Below are 15561 nucleotides of genomic sequence, written 5' to 3' on the forward strand. Positions count from 1 at the left end.
CAACTGTTAAGTACTCAGGTCAATTGAACAAGAGAGACTCCATTTAAGAACTTAACTAGAAAAGGCTTAGGGCCAAAGTCAATGGGTCAAAAGTCTTCTGCTCAAGATCACACAGTTAAGGGTAGTTTGTGGTAAAGTTCGTGGCACAGATTCCGGACGAGGTTGGTTGGTAGAAAAGTTAGTTCAAAGAGAAGAGAAGGACAAGCCCTCGGATTGGAGAAAGATTTCAAACACTTTCACCGCGGCTGACCGTAACAGACATCCGGATTTGCACAGTACCTTAAAACGGAGAGGGAGCTGTAGCTGAGGCGGGCGTTCCTGGTGGTTCCTGCAGGCTCATGGTTCCTGAAGCGACTGTCGGACTGACATGAAGTAGGAAGACTGAAGGGTCCTGCGCCACCCAGGGAAGAAACCAGCAGCAGAGCAAAACAACAAATAAAAGGTGCGTTCCTTAAAACCCAAGCAGGGTCTGACCTTCCTGGCTATCCGGCCCACTGTAGCTCTGTACAGCGAATTCGACCAGAGGAGGGGTCTTGGCTTGTAGTTTGGGCGAACTGGTTGATCCCACCAGCTCAAGGAAAGAGGTTTCCTGGAGGATATTCTCTGTCGTCGGATTCTGACAATTCGGACCTGCTGCAGGGCTTCACTGGGCGGATCAGTCATGGTAGGGGTCCTCTTCTGCCAGTTCCTCGTTGGTGGTTTCGTTCCAGTGGCGACTGTCTTTCCAGTCCCAGAGACCTGCTTTTTATGCAGTTTTCCCCCATTCATACAGCCTGGCTGTCAATCACACAGCAGGATGACTGGCCTGGCAAGGCCAGTCCCCTTGCCCAGTCAGACAAGAGTGCGACTTGGGTTACCAAGGGAACCCATGGCAGGGGTCCGAAGATCCCTCCCTCACATCCTGCCGACCTAGACTATCAGGCGCCTTAAGGAGGGCTTCTGTGCAGAAGCCCACGAAAAGACCGCGAACAAAGGAGTCCTCCCCGGTTTGGCGTGCAGAGAAAAACATGAGAAAGACTTAAAAAGAAATGGTGAATAAACCCAGCCGGAACCAAAATAAAATGTATTTGTTCAAGCAGGTTTATGTTCGAGGCTAATATAATAGCCTGAAACAATACCACGTTTATATAATATAATCGCGGTAGAAATGTTAGGGTAGTTACCACTGCCACCAGCCAAGTCTTAATGTTAAGGGAGTGAAACAAGGCTCCAAGAGGTATAGACAGAAAGGGATAAGCGTTAACCCTTCCCAATACTCCTTGTAAGATGGGGTGTACTGGATCTGTGGTTTAACCCCTTAAGTGCCACCGACGAGCCGGCTTGTCGGTGGAAACCGTTTCAGGTTGCCACCGACGAGTCGGCTCATCGGTTTTGGCACTCTGCTTTGCTCGATCCCTGCAACGCATGGATCAAGCAAAACTGTAATCCAACTCCCGGGCTATGTGAGGGGGAGGTCCCCCCTCACTACCAGGGGGCTGGATTACATTCAGTTTCACGTCAGCATACTCAAAGCACGTCGGCGTGAAAGTAATTTTCACCGCAGCAGCCATTTCGGGCTGCTGCAGTGAAAACAGAAGGTGAATGTTCACCTTTCTCTGCCTCGCTCTCCGGCTGTATTTCAAGTCGGAGATCGAGGCAGGTATCGTTAGAAAGGGGAGATTCTCCCCTTTACAACGATACCCATTGTGTGGCATTGCTGCCTGTGGATCGGGTGCATGGCGCGCTATCCATGGGCAGCAATGTCACTGGATCAATACAGGTCCGTTTGTGACGCGGGGGGAGGGGAGATGCTTACTAAGTAAGCGGCCCTCTTCCCCCCCCATGGCCCCAAAGCATGGAGCCACAGCGTCGGAGACCACTGGGGGCAGATGATCACTGACCCCAGGGGTGAAAATGAAAAAAAATTTAAAAAACAAAATCGGGGGGAGGTGGGAGGGGGTTTGGGGCCCTGGGGCCCACTAGGCCACCAAGGATAGAGGGAAAAAGTGGTGTCCCTGGAAAGGGGAGGTGCTCCCCTTTCCAAGGACACCACATATATGCAGCATTGCTGGTCACGGATCAGCGCAGAGCGCTCGATTCGTGACCAGCAACCCACTGGACCACCATGGATCAGTTTGTGACTTGGGGGGCGGGGAGGGGGCTAGGGGGCGCTGCTTCAAGTAAGCAGCCCTCTCCCCCCCCAAGCATGGGGGCACATATGTGCACAACCCTGGGGGCAGATGGCTGATCTGCCCCCAGGGAAGGGGGGAAAAAAACGTGATGGGAGGGGGTTTTGGGGCCCTAGCCACCAGGGATTTCTTTCGGAAATGGTGTCGTTGGAAAGGGGAGATTCTCCCCTTTCCAAGGACACCCTGTGTGACAGCATTGCTGCCCATGGATCGGGCGCAGGGCGCTCGATGTGCAGGCAGCAATGCACACTAGACACCAGGGATGTCTTTGAATGCGGTGGGTAGGTGGGGGCTGCTTACAGTAAGCAGCTCTCGCCCCCCAGCCCTCAAAGCATAAAGGGGGCACATATGCGTACAACCCTGGGGGCAGATGGCTGATCATCTGCCCCCAGGGAAGGGGGCAAAATAAAAAACGAAAAGCACAAAAAAAAGGAATTTTGGGTGGGAGTGGGGGGGGCCACTAGCCACCAGGGATATATTTTACAGAAAAGTGGGGTGGCCCTCTCCCCCTCACCCCAAGGGGAAATGGGGGCACCCCTAGTAGCCCTCCCTGGGGGCAGATAGCTGCTCCTCGGAAGGGGCATCTGACCCCAGGGAAGGCTGCATGAGATTCCCCCCCCCCTGTATTTGGTGTGGGGGGGTAGAGGGTCACCCCCCATTACATTAGAAAATTACCTGGCGGTTTAGGGTACCCCTCAGCCCACCCTAAAGTGTAGTGTACCATTTTTCATTTTTTTCTTTGCTTACGAAACTTGCCTTGGCGCAGAGGGGCACATTGGTGTGCCAATCTGGCGCCGGGGTGCCCAAACCTTACTGCCCCACCCACTGGGGGGGGGCCTGTCCCACCATTTTTGGGGGCCCTCTCCCCCCACCCCAAATGGAGGGTGGGGTGTACCTCACGCAGCCATTTGTAGGAGGCCCAGGGAGGCCTGCATGAGGTGCCCCTGCCACCCATTTCGGGTGAGGGGGGAGAGGGCCCCCAAAATATGTGGGACAGCTCCCCCAGTGGGTGGGGCAGTAAGGTTTGGGCACCCTGGGGCCAGATTGGCACACCAATGTGCCCCTCTGCGCCAAGGCAAGTTTCATAAACCAAGAAAACAATGGAAAATGGTGCAACGCTTTTTAGGGGGGGCTGTGGGGCACCCCAAAGGGTCTGAGAATTTTCTAATGGGATGGGTCATTGACCCCCCCTCCCCCCCCCCGCAGCCGCAATGGAGTGGGTGCCATGTGATACAGCCCTCCGTGGGACCAGATATCTGCTCCTAGGAACGGATGCCTGAGCCCAGGGAGCAGTGCAGGACAGCCCCCCCCCCCACTATCTGCCCCTGGGGAGGGCTACATGAGATGGGCCGCCCCTCTAATTCGGCCATGTGTGGATTCCCACGGGTGTCCTCTTTTGGGAAATGCATGGGGTTCCCCGTTTCCCTTGCTGGCTTCGACACCCTAAGCCCAAATCTGTAGGTTGCCCACATGAACAAAATGGGCAGTGGCTAAAGGATGGGGTTACCAGTGGGTTACCCTTTTCCTTTTGCACCCCCGGTAGGTGCACCCACACATGTGAGGTACCTTTTTCATCGGGACACGTGAGGGGACGCGGGAAGGTAGGCCATGTGTTGTTGGCGGTGTGTTTCGGTGGGTGGCCAGAGCAAAATGTCTGAGAATTGTCTTCATTTCCAGCCAATTTCAGAGACATTTCCCTGTGTCCACTCACTGAAACATATTACCAACAAAAGAGGTCATACCTTCTCACGTTCCCACAGGTGCCCCGACGAAAAAGGTACCTCACATGTGTGGGTGCACCTACCGGGGGCGCAAAAGGAAAAGGGTAAACCGCTGGTAACCCCAAGCCTTTCGCCACAGTACAATTTGTTTTTGTGGGCAACCTACAGATTTTGGCCTAGGGTGTCGAAGCCAGCAAGGAAAACAGGGAACCCCATGCATTTCCCAAAAGAGGACACCCGTGGGAATGCACTTGCGCGAAGCGGCCCAGAATTTATTACCCAGAACCCCAGACAAAGTGAACATTGTGTTTCCCCCAACAAATATCACACTTTGTCGGGGATTGTGGCTAATAAAAACTGGGGAAATTTGTGCAAGGCAGACCTCTGTGTATTCCCACGGGTGTCCTCTTTTGGGAAATGCATGGGGTTCCCTGTTTCCCTTGCTGGCTTCGACACCGTAGGCCCAAATCTGTAGGTTGCCCACTTGAACAAAATGGGCAGTGGCGAAAGGATGGGGTTACCAGTGGGTTACAACTTTCCTTTTGCGCCCCCGGTAGGTGCACCCACACATGTGAGGTACCGTTTTCATCGGGACACGTGTGGGGATGCGGGAAGGTAGGCCATGTGTTGTTGACGCTGTTTCGGTGGGTGGCCAGAGCGAAATGTCTGAGAATTTTCTTAATTTCCAGCCAATTTCAGAGACATTTCCCTGTGTCCACTCACCGAAACACGTCACCAACAACAGATGTCCTACCTTCTCGCGTTCCCACAGGTGTCCCGAAGAAAAAGGTACCTCACGTGTGGGTGCACCTACCGGGGGGGGGCAAAAGGAAAAGGGTAACCCACTGGTAACCCCAAGCCTTTCGGCACATCCCATTTTGTTCATGTGGGCAACCTACAGATCTGGGCCTAGTGTGTCAAAGCTAGCAAGGAAAACTGGGAACCCCATGCATTTCCCAAAAGAGGACACCCGTGGGAATCCAGAGGGCTGTCTTGCGCAAATTGCCCCAGTTTTTATAAGCCACAATCCCCGACAAAGTGTGATATTTGGTGGGGAAAAAACACAATGTTCACTTTGTCTGGGTTTCTGGGTAATAAATCCTAGGCCGCTTCGCGCAAATCATACCTCTGTGGATTCCCACGGATGTCCTCTTCACGGAAATGCATGGGGTTCCGTGTTTTCCTTGGTGGCTTGGACACCCGAGGCCCATATCTGTATGGTGTGTGGAGAAAGTGTGAATTTCAGGTGTCAAAACAGCCTTGGGGTTACCTGTGTTTTTAGTTTTTCCCCTTGGCGCCCAGTAGGTGCACCCACACGTTGGGTACTGTTCATCGGGACACCTGTGGGAACGCGGGAGGGTAGGCCATGTGTTGTTCGGGGCCTGTTTCGATGGGTGAGCCGAGCGAAATGTGTGGAAAATGCGTTTTTCCCCCCACATTTCGGACTTTGCGGGGGTGACTGGGTAATGCATTCTGGGCCGATTTGGGCAAATCATACCTCTGAGGATTCCCACGGGTGTCCACTTTTCGGAAATGCATGGGGTTCCCGGTTTTCCTTGGTGGCTTGGACACCCGAGCACCATATCTGTATGGTGTGCCGGTCGGTAGAGAGTATGAAACTCTGGTCTGAAAACAGACTTGGGGTTACTTGTGTTTTAGGCTTTCCTCTTGGCGCCCAGGTAGGTGCACCCACACATGAGGTACCGTTTTCATCGGGACACCTGTGGGAACTCGGGAAGGTATAACATTTGTTGTGTTTGTGTGGTTTTCATAACGTTTTGACCCATTTGCTGGTGCCCTTTGTCACACAAACCTTTAATTTCCCAAATGTGACCTACATTTATTTGCTGCTTTAGCCACCATACACTTTTGTACCCTGCACAAGTCACCTACCCAAGTCACCTACCCTTTTAAAGGTCTGCCTGTGCTCTTTCAAAAAAAGTATGCTTGCCGTTCCTCACAACATTGGTTTTCAAGATTTACACATGCTAAGTGCGTCTGTTCAGGCCGTGAGCGTAAAACTCCTGTGTACCATGGCTCAGTGTTTGGCTTGTGGTGTTGCTTGTTTTGTAAAACACTACAAAAATGTGTGCTCTCCTAACTGCAAGAGTCGCGGGAATGTAGCGGAGCATTGCTTTTCTCAAAATTCATAGAAGCCATTGCTGTACCAAGCCAACCATGTCCAACACATAGCTTTTTTTTCGGTAATTTTCCCTCTTTTCCCCCAATCTATGGCAGTTTCCCCTACCTAGTTGTTGCCTGACCTACGCAAAACACCCGTTCCTATACTTGGAATTGTCTACTTTTCAGAAATGTATGCCTTTCTGTCCTCCAATTCGGCTTTCCTACCCTTTTCTTCCATTCCGTCCAGGCATGTCCAATTGGCAAAAATGGCCAAAATCGCCTACCTCTCACAAAACGGTTGATAACCACATCAAAATATTTTTTTTTCGTTTCCACTCAACCTGTTTTTGAAAGCCAGGAAATTTGGGAACTCAGCACAGCAAACCATTTGTTCCTAGCTCTAACAAGGACAAAAACCACAGGCTTCTTTGTACATCATTTTATTGGCATTTTTTGAAAAAAACGTTTTCGCCCTTTTTGCTTATTTTCTCTCACCCCCCTACAGCAATCTAGGATTCCTGGGTGGCGTTACGACCGCCTACATGTGGGGAAAAAAAGGAGCCAAATGTGACTGAGATATCTCATGTAACAAAAAAGTTACGACCCATTGAATGGCCACATACCGAAATCATCAAAAAAGGCCCTTGCACTGGGGAGAAATACCCATGGCACTTAAAGGGTTAAAGCGACTATATAAAGTTAACCTTTACCTGTTTCTGGGGGACAGTAGTCAGCCCCCGAAAAATGGAGTCAGGGGGAAGTCTCAAAGACAACCCTGTGACACTGCACTGAAGGTGCTGTGTAACACACACAAAAAGTGGTGCACATGGAGTAGGTGAGGCTCCAGTGGCCAAGATCACACAGTGAAAATACACACAGCAAAACACATGTAAGAGTGGGAAAAAGGCTCGCACTCATACCAGGTGAAAAAAAGAAACCCTAGAAATCCAGCAACGCTGCTGGGGGACTCTAGGTAAGGGAAATCAGCCATTTATGAGAATTCTTCCTAACAGCAGCATGACTCAGAGACCAGTGATTGGTTATTAGGAGAAAGACACTTCAGAAACAAAACTGAAACCGATTTTTTTTCTTTTACTGAGGATACCCAGCCTGACGGGGAATATTCATGAGCATGTGAATCCATGCTGGAGAACAACAGTTACAGGTAAGTAACTTGTTCCTTATATAGCATCACCTTTGCAATATTGAGTTTTCAAAGTTTTCAAGGAAGGAAAGGTTAGGGGTAGATCAGAACAGACTGATGGGTTATGAGAAAAGTGAGATTCTCCCAGAGGGATGCAGGTCGTCTATTATCCCAGCATTAAAGTGTTCAGCATTTAAAACCTGTAAGGGAACAAGCACTGCCAAACCCATAGGTTCAGAAGGAGGCATTTGGGGAGCCAGGACAGCCAAAGTCCATAAACAAAGTCAAAGTTCTGATGCTCTTCACCTTAGAAAATTGTTCTTAAATAGTCAGTGTTCAAGAGCGAAATCAAAGCAACTCCTGGGGAGTCACCTTTTAGAAAGCACAAGCTGTAAGGCCAATGCAGTTAAGTTGAGGACAACTTAGTGTAGGATTAAATTGCACTACCAAAGATAGTAAGCACCCCAAATGGCAAAAGGATAAAGTACCCCAATCCCCACAGTGCCTTTTGAAATGAAGAAGCTGTTCTGTTCCAGCAGCATGCTTTCACGATGCAATGCAGTAGACCCTTGTTCCTTCTTGGTCCTTGGTCATGGTGACGAAATGGTGGACATCTGGTGGGCTCTGGCGGCAGCACTGGAGTGAGAGAGGGACTTAGCAGCAATGGATTGCTGTCGATTCAGCGCCTCTTTGTGGTTTTGGCACCTTTTTCTCAGCGCCAACGAAGAACAAAAAGCTCTGGTTAGGATTCACTTGATCCCTCGGTCCTGGACTCTGGTGAGTGGACTCTGGATGTAGATGTCTTGCTTCTTTAGGGTCCTCTGGACGCCCACGAAGATCTGGCCGGATTCAGACTTTGGAAGACAATGCACTCACAAGTGGTCGAGGTACCCCGGGTATTGGGCTTCTGCAGCCTTGGAAAGTCACAGCAAGTCGGGGGTTGCGCCAAAATAGTTTCTCTGTTAGGCAAGATTGTATGTAGTAACCCTGTGGGAGACTACACCAGCCTTGTCCTCTTGGCAATAGGTAACCCAACCTTTGAGTGAGTGAGCAGCCAGGCTTATCTCAAGAGGGGCAATGTGAGCTGTAGAGTTGCAGTATAGTTTCACAGTATCCAAATAGCACTTACACTCAAGGTTTCTTGATTATATAATTATTTATTAATTTAAGTCAGTTTTAAAATAAGCCTTCTTTAGAAGGGAGCAATTGGCAACAATAAAGATACACTTCATAATACACACCTTAGTTCATTAAAGCAAGTAGATACCCTTTTGGGATCCACACAGATACCTCCTAAACCCTGAGGTGACTTCAATAGTTAGGGCACTGTGGACATTAATATATCACTTTTGACACTTAAATGATAATACTGAAGTTGTGGCAAAAATGAAAAGGTTGGGGAAGGAGACAATGGTTAACAAGTTTCTCAAATAGGTAAGCACTTTTGAACCCCCCAATGAAAAGTAGAATAACCCTTTCCCAGCTATAAAAGTAAGGTATGTATGACTTTTTGGAGGGATTGTTAAAACACAGAGGTTAGAAGAGTCTTCGGGGAGCCAGGACAGCCAATGTCACTTGAGCAAAGTCTAGGGGAGCTGAGGCACTTCTTGAAGGTAAGTACAAAGTCTTGGATAAAGAAATCACTGTTGGGCCACAAGTTGTGAGGCTTGTGAAGGGCAAAGCTGCAAGCAACTCTGCAAAGGACAGCCAATGCAAGTCTCAACTGAGAACAGGCAAGCCACACGCACACACAAGAGGTAAGTACCCCTTAGTTCACAGTACCTGTTAGGCAAGATTGTGTGCAGTACCCTTTGGGTGACTATAGTAACCTTGACCTCCTGGCAATAGGGAACCCAACTGTTGGTATAAGTCTGTACTGCACAGGTTGGTAGTGTGGCTGACCAGCCAGGCTTCTCTCAAGAGGGGTCAATGTGAGCAGTAGGGTTGTAACACAGAGTTTCACAGTGACAGTTATTCACATAAACACTCTCAAGGTTTCTTGATTAAACAATTATTAATTTAACAGTCAGTTATGTAAGCCTTCTTCAGAAGGGCGCAATGTATGTAACAATTATAATACACTTTAAAAAAAAAATCTGTTTCTCAATCAGATGATACCCATTAGCGATGGAACACACACTCCCTACACCCTCAGGTGACTTAAATAGCTAGGACACTATGGACATTGATTTATCACTGGTGCATTTAGAGCAATACCGAGCTTGGGTACAAAGGGTTAGATAGGGGGTAAAACAAAGGTTAAAAAATAATTGATAAACTGATAAGTACTTTTAAAACCCTCCAGTGCAAAGTAAATTAACCCTTTCCTGTACGGAAGGCAAAAGCACAAAGTCGGAGGTATAAGAGTCTCTCAGGGAGCCCGGACAGTAAATGTTAGTTGCACAAAGTCTATGGAAGCTGAAGATCTTCTTTGCAGGTAAGTCTTTCACAATGTTTTTAGAAAGGTTTGTAGAAATAAGATTCGCTTGAAGGGCCACAAGCTGGGAGGCTTGTGAGGGGCAAAGCTGTAAGCAACTGTGCAGGGGCAACCAAGACAAGTCTCCACTGAGAACAAGTAAGGCCACACAACAAGAGGTAAGTCCTCTTGGGGTTACAGTACCTTTAGTTGGAAGAAATGGTTCCAGCTGGCTTCTGTTCCTGTGTGACTCTGCAGATCCTGTTGTTCCTTTGCCTCAGTCGTGGGGACTTCTGGGGACTCCTGCAACGTAATGGGAAGGTCGGCGGCAGCAGCAAAGATCAAACTTCAATTCAGCGGCACTTTGCGATTTCAGCTCCTCGCGTTTTAGCAAATGGCACCAATGCGGACTCTCAGGTACCACTCTAGACTTTCCTCACATCTGGGGTCCAGCACTCTTGTTGAGGTGGTTCAAGCTTGGTCAGTCCTGCTTCAAGGGAGTCCGGAGTATCCTCCTGAGGCTCGGGTCCAAACTTAAAAGCGATGCACTTGATCTTGTGTTCTTCTCCTTGGCACTTCGGTTCCAGCAGCAGCAGAAGTGGAAGTACAGCCAGCTCCGAGAGGATGTCCAGACGTGTTCACTTTGGGGTTGATTGGTCCCACCAACCCAAGGGGAGAAGTCCTGCAGGGCTTCTCTAGTTGAAAAGAATTCAGAGCTTCAGCACAGCAGCACTTCTTCACCAGGCAAACCAATGGTCCCGGAGTTGCAGCAGACGTCTCTTCCAAGTTTTTCTTTGGATTCCTTTGTCCCGTGGTCGACTCTGGCTTCCAAGCCAAAAAGCCTTGCCTTTTATGCAGGTTTCTCCCATTCATTCCAGCCTAGCTGTCATTCACACAGCAGGGTGGCTGTCCTCTAAGGACAGCCAGCCGGCCAATCACCTTTGAGTGTATTCCTGTAACCAAGGGGATAAAGCACTGGGAGTTTCGGGCACCTCCCTCACTTCCTGCCCCTGCCAGAAACGGGCTTCACCCGTGAATTCCGCCAAAGACATGACATAAAGGGACGAAACCTAGTTTGCCACACAGAGTAAATCTCAAGAAGGACCTTTCCAGCAAGAAATGGCGGAAAAACAAGACCGGGGCATTTTTGATAAAATGGGCACCCATGGGTGCCTTACTGCAGCTGTGAACGCAGCCCGTTGTAAAAACACACAATTGTAGTAAAAAGTAAACCACTGCCACCAGCCATTAATTGTAGAAAGGGTAATATAAAAATGCTTCATGAGAAACTAGAGAAAGAGGATACTAAGCAACCCCTCCAGCACCCTATACCCTATGGTAAGAAGTGTGTGCTGGGTCTAGAAAGTTTCAAAATTGAAGTAAAGTCAATTTTACTTTACTACTCTTGGAAACAGTAGTTATCCAAGAGAAGGTATTTTAACCTTAGCAGAAATCCGAAGGATTTCTCTGTGACACTGCATTGAGGGTGCTGTGTGTCAGTGTAAAAAGATGTCTATGGAGTTTCAGGCTCCAAAACCAAAAGAAACTGAGTTCAAATCAAAGAAAAATACATGAGAGAGTGGAAAAAGGTCTCTCTCTTCAGGATAAAAATTAAGTCCTAAAGTCCAGCAAAAGAGCTGGGGGTCTCTAAGGTAGAAGAGAAGGAGCACATTTCTGAGAATTCTCCCTTACACTCTCGAGGCTAGTTGGTCTCACCAGCCTAAGGGAGGAAGTCGTCTTTTACGGGTCTTCCCAGTCAATTTGAAAACGGGGTCAGCCTAGCTGCAGGGCTCCATTGGGCACTTTGCGTTCCAAGAGGGCGCTGCTGGCGTCTTCTCGTGTATTCAGATGTTGTCCTCCAGTGAAGACTCTCCTAGTTCCAAAAACCATTGCTTTTTATGTACGTTCCCATTCATTCACAGCCCTAGGCTGTCACTCGCACAGCAGGGTGGCTGTCCTCCAGTTGGAACTGGTTTCACTCAGGCACACCTAGAGACAAAGGACAGGGAAGTTTTGGGGCCCTCCCTCACTTCCTGCCTGTCCAGACACACTGGAGCCTGGGCGGGTTTCAGTGCTGAAGCCCACCAAAGGCTAACTATACAAAGGACTCGAACCTGATGCAAACAGAGTAAAACCCCAGAAGAAACTAACAAGAAATGGCGAAAAAACAAGGCAAAGGGCCCTTTTGGGAAAAGGGTCACTTTTGGGTGCAGCACTACAGCTGAAGTATCAGCCTGCAGATATATGTAACTAGGTAGTAAAAAAGAAACCACTGCCACCAGCCATTCAAGTGAGTTAGTGTAACAATGTTACATGAGGAATGGGTTAAAAGGAATTGCTAGGGACCCCCCCACCGCGCAGCACGCCACATATGGTCCTGGAGAGTGGGACCCTCTCCTTCCGCAGGTGTTCTGATTTTAATCTCTCTCCCTCTCTCAAAAAGATCCATCTTGCAGTGTTTTATTTTTTTTCTGTCCCATTCTTTCAAGGCAGAGGAGTGATTCCATCGGCTGGACCCAGAGACCTGCGTGGACTCTCGGCTACTACCTCTCTCGGACGAGGGACATCAGGAAAGATTGCAAACATTTTGTGGGTTATTCTGGTGCCCGTGCTGGTAGGGCTGTGAACAAGCAGACCCTGTCAAGGTGGCTTATTCTATGCATCTCGAAATGCTATTAGCTTGCTGGGAAAGATGTGCCTGTAGGTATCCGGGCCTTAGAGGGGGGGGGGGGGGGAGGACTGTCTTGGACATTTGCCAAGCAGTTAAGAGGTCCATCAGAAGGAAATGGTCACAAAGTGCAACGCCTCGATATGTACTGGCCCCGACTGCATGCTGGGTGAGGGTTGTGTAAAGGCGTCGGGTGGAACCGAGACAGCATTGCTGCCTGTCCCTCCCCTCCCCCCCTTCCCCTCATACCCCCTTTCACCTCATCCCTTCCTTCCGGTGTTGGAAACATCAGCTACGATGATATGATAGTTTATTTATATAGCACCTATACACAATGTGTTTCAAAGCGCTTAAGTGCTGAGATACGAATATCATGCATATCGAATTCCTGGGAGAAACATCCATCAGAAAAACATTACCCAAGAGTTAAGTAATTATTTTTCATGTAGGTACTGTTATCCAGCCTGTGGTGCAATTTTCATGTGCAACCTTCGCTTTGGCACGTTGGCCATGGGAATAATTGCAATATTTAATGTGAATTGAAAAATCGAATTTCATCTCAGCCACAAGCAGAACATAAATGAGCTTATGATTGATAAAAAGCAACTAAAATGAATCTGCAGAGTTGGTCAGAATATTTCCTATTTGATGTATATTAAAACGGGCTCATATAGGGATTACTAATTAATTTTTGATTTTTGTTTGCCTTTCACCTTGCTATATTTTTGTAACTGGATTAATGGGTTCAACAACCCTGTCTCATTGTTTGAAATCGTTTTTCAAAAACGTTTTATTTTGTAAATTAAAATATTGTTCAAAAGAGTTTTTCTAATTTTTGTATCTACCGTTCAAGCTTTCTCTGTAATTTTTCCAAACAGGTGGTGGCTTAACAGGCAGGAAACACATTCATACAAGCGATAATGGGAACAGCAAATGGAAGTCTACTTTCTCCCCTATATCTGACATCAACATGACCAAAACTCTGGAAAGTCCATCACAGACTGCCTTGTCGCTGAATCAGAATAGCCTGTTTGTTTACCGGCCAATATCAGAAGAAGCCCCAGCTGCTGACACCAAGATGGCAGCCCACACTTGGAAAACCACACCACTAGGATCGACTGGCACAGAAGTGGGGTGCCTCAAAACAAGCTTGACAAATGGTTTTGCTTACAACGGGGTGCTATCATCCAATGTTAGTTTACACAGCTTCAATAATGGTGCTACACATTCACATAAACCATTGGACTTGCCTACCCTCAATAATGCCTTGAAAGGGAAAGACTCAATTGCCTCGGATGCTAACCCATTTTTGAGTAAGCGACAGCTGGATGGTCTCAAAATTATGAAAGGGGAAGATCTCAGCCAGTTGTTTTCCAAAGGCAAAGAGGCAACAGAGTTGGGACTTTGGTTGGAGAAGGGCTCCCTTACGCAAAATGGAAAGATCTACAGAGGAAGGGACCGAGACTCAGAGTTGAAAAACGGCCATAACCTCTTTATTTCTGCAGCCCCTGGAGGGCTCCTAAACAGCAAAACCCTATCCACAGCGGTTTCATCTTCAGGGAATTCAGCCTCTATTCATGCTCACCAACACTTCCTTAACACGTTCGGTACTGGTTCACAATTCCCTCTGGGCCCAATGCCACTTCAAGGCAATATGGGCTCTGTAGCCAACTCTTCAATGCTGCAGTCCTTATTCAGTTCAATGCCAACTGCTGCCAGCCTAGTCCATGTGTCATCTCCTACCACCAGGCTGAACAATTCCCATGCTATAGGGAACTTCTCATCTTCTGGGGTTACAGGTGGAACTGTTGGAGGTAGGCATATCTTTGCTTCTAGTCTTTACACTGACTGAGCTTGAACGTATTTTAATTTCTAAACTGCACGTAGATTCACTCCCCACTCGGCAAGGGTATCTGCAAATCACAAGGCCTTTTATGGGTGCTGTAAAAACAAATTCCATAACTGTTCTTTTCAGAGTTGTCCAGTGCCTTTGACATGTTATGTAACTATCTAATACTTCAGTCACTTTGTCAAAACTGATGTAACTAGGCATAGATAATATGAATCCATTAAAACCCAAGGGCAAACTGCATGTAAATGGCTGCCATAGTTTTGTCGTCTTTAACATTTAAAGTTGCAGTGCAGCATCATCTAGCTTTGCAAGAGTGTGTGGTTTCTGGAAACATTGTGAATTAAGCTCATTGTGAGTGAAGAATTGGTGCAATCACACTGTGTGAGACTACACAATACTTACCTACTTGGTATTAGGTAACCAAACTTCTCCAGCATGGGGTCTGTCACACATTCACATGCTCATGAATATTCCCGGTTGTCGGGCTTGGAATCCTTGGTAAAGAGAAAATTAGTTTCAGTTTCACTTCTGAACTGTTTTTCTCCGAACAACCATTCACTGGTCTCTGGATCATACTGCCCCCAGCTAATGACTGCCCTCTAGCTAAGCCCCTCCTCTGGCAGCCATCTTCAGATTTTTACCACACGTTCCAGGGGTGGGAGTCCTTATGATTAGCTCTCTGGCTTTTTACTGCGTTTTGCGCTTTTTTTTCCTCCAGAGTTTTACTCTATTTTTCGGTCAAACGAGCCTCAAGCTCCATCGACCCATCATCCGATTAATGGGGACCTGTTTTGGGATTTTCCAGCGCCCCTCAAGGGCTGAATTTCATTGAGTTCAGATTCCAGAAGATTCTTCGAGGCCTACTCTGCGTGGACATAGCAGAGGAGAAGGAAGACTCAGCGCCTTTGTTCAGGATTTGCCCAGAGTATGGCCTATGGAACATCTACTTGGACGATGGGCATGCCCTGTGCCTCTATTGCCTGCATTCTGACAAAACGCACATGGAAGAAGACTGCGCGTTTTGCAAGGAGTTGGTCCCCCACACTGTGAAGGATCGGCGCAGGCGCCTCACCAAGTGGCTACAAGTCAAGGACCCTGCGACGGGTGAGTCCCAGCAGCAGGCCTCCCCCAGCCACAAGAAGAAAACTGAGCGATCTTCCAAGACCTTTTAGGGCGCTCCGGCGACGGGGGCGCAACATAAGGCTAAGCACCGCAAGTCCACGACTGGTAGCACCGTTGCGATGGGCTCCCCGGCAGCCAGGGCGAGTTCAGTGTCTCCTGCACCTTCAACCACAAGCCAATGCTCAGGTTTGACGAGGAAGTCAGGCCACCTGGGAAAGCTTCTGGGGAAGCCCCGGGCAGGACAGGCGGAGAAGGCCAAGTGGGAGCGGGGCACTGACCCTCCCCCCAAGGTGAAGGCCTCCAGCTCGACCAAGGTCGTACAAGCTCAGATTCACCGGCAAAGCCT

At 48.5% G+C, this 15561-nt stretch overlaps 1 protein-coding gene across 3 annotated transcripts in view; it reads left to right on the forward strand.

Annotated features, from left to right (window-relative positions):
• DOT1L (DOT1 like histone lysine methyltransferase) overlaps nt 1–15561 on the forward strand; it is a 1510259-nt gene that overhangs the window by 1371768 nt on the left and 122930 nt on the right. For all 3 annotated transcript variants that reach the window (XM_069649513.1, XM_069649515.1, XM_069649514.1), the window contains one exon: nt 13120–14055. In XM_069649513.1, the coding sequence (XP_069505614.1) occupies nt 13120–14055 (936 nt within the window). The remainder of the gene's footprint in view (nt 1–13119; nt 14056–15561) is intronic.

This window comes from Ambystoma mexicanum, chromosome 1p (genome assembly GCF_040938575.1).
Source record: "Ambystoma mexicanum isolate Mex_15411 chromosome 1p, UKY_AmexF1_1, whole genome shotgun sequence".
NCBI lineage: Eukaryota > Metazoa > Chordata > Amphibia > Caudata > Ambystomatidae > Ambystoma > Ambystoma mexicanum.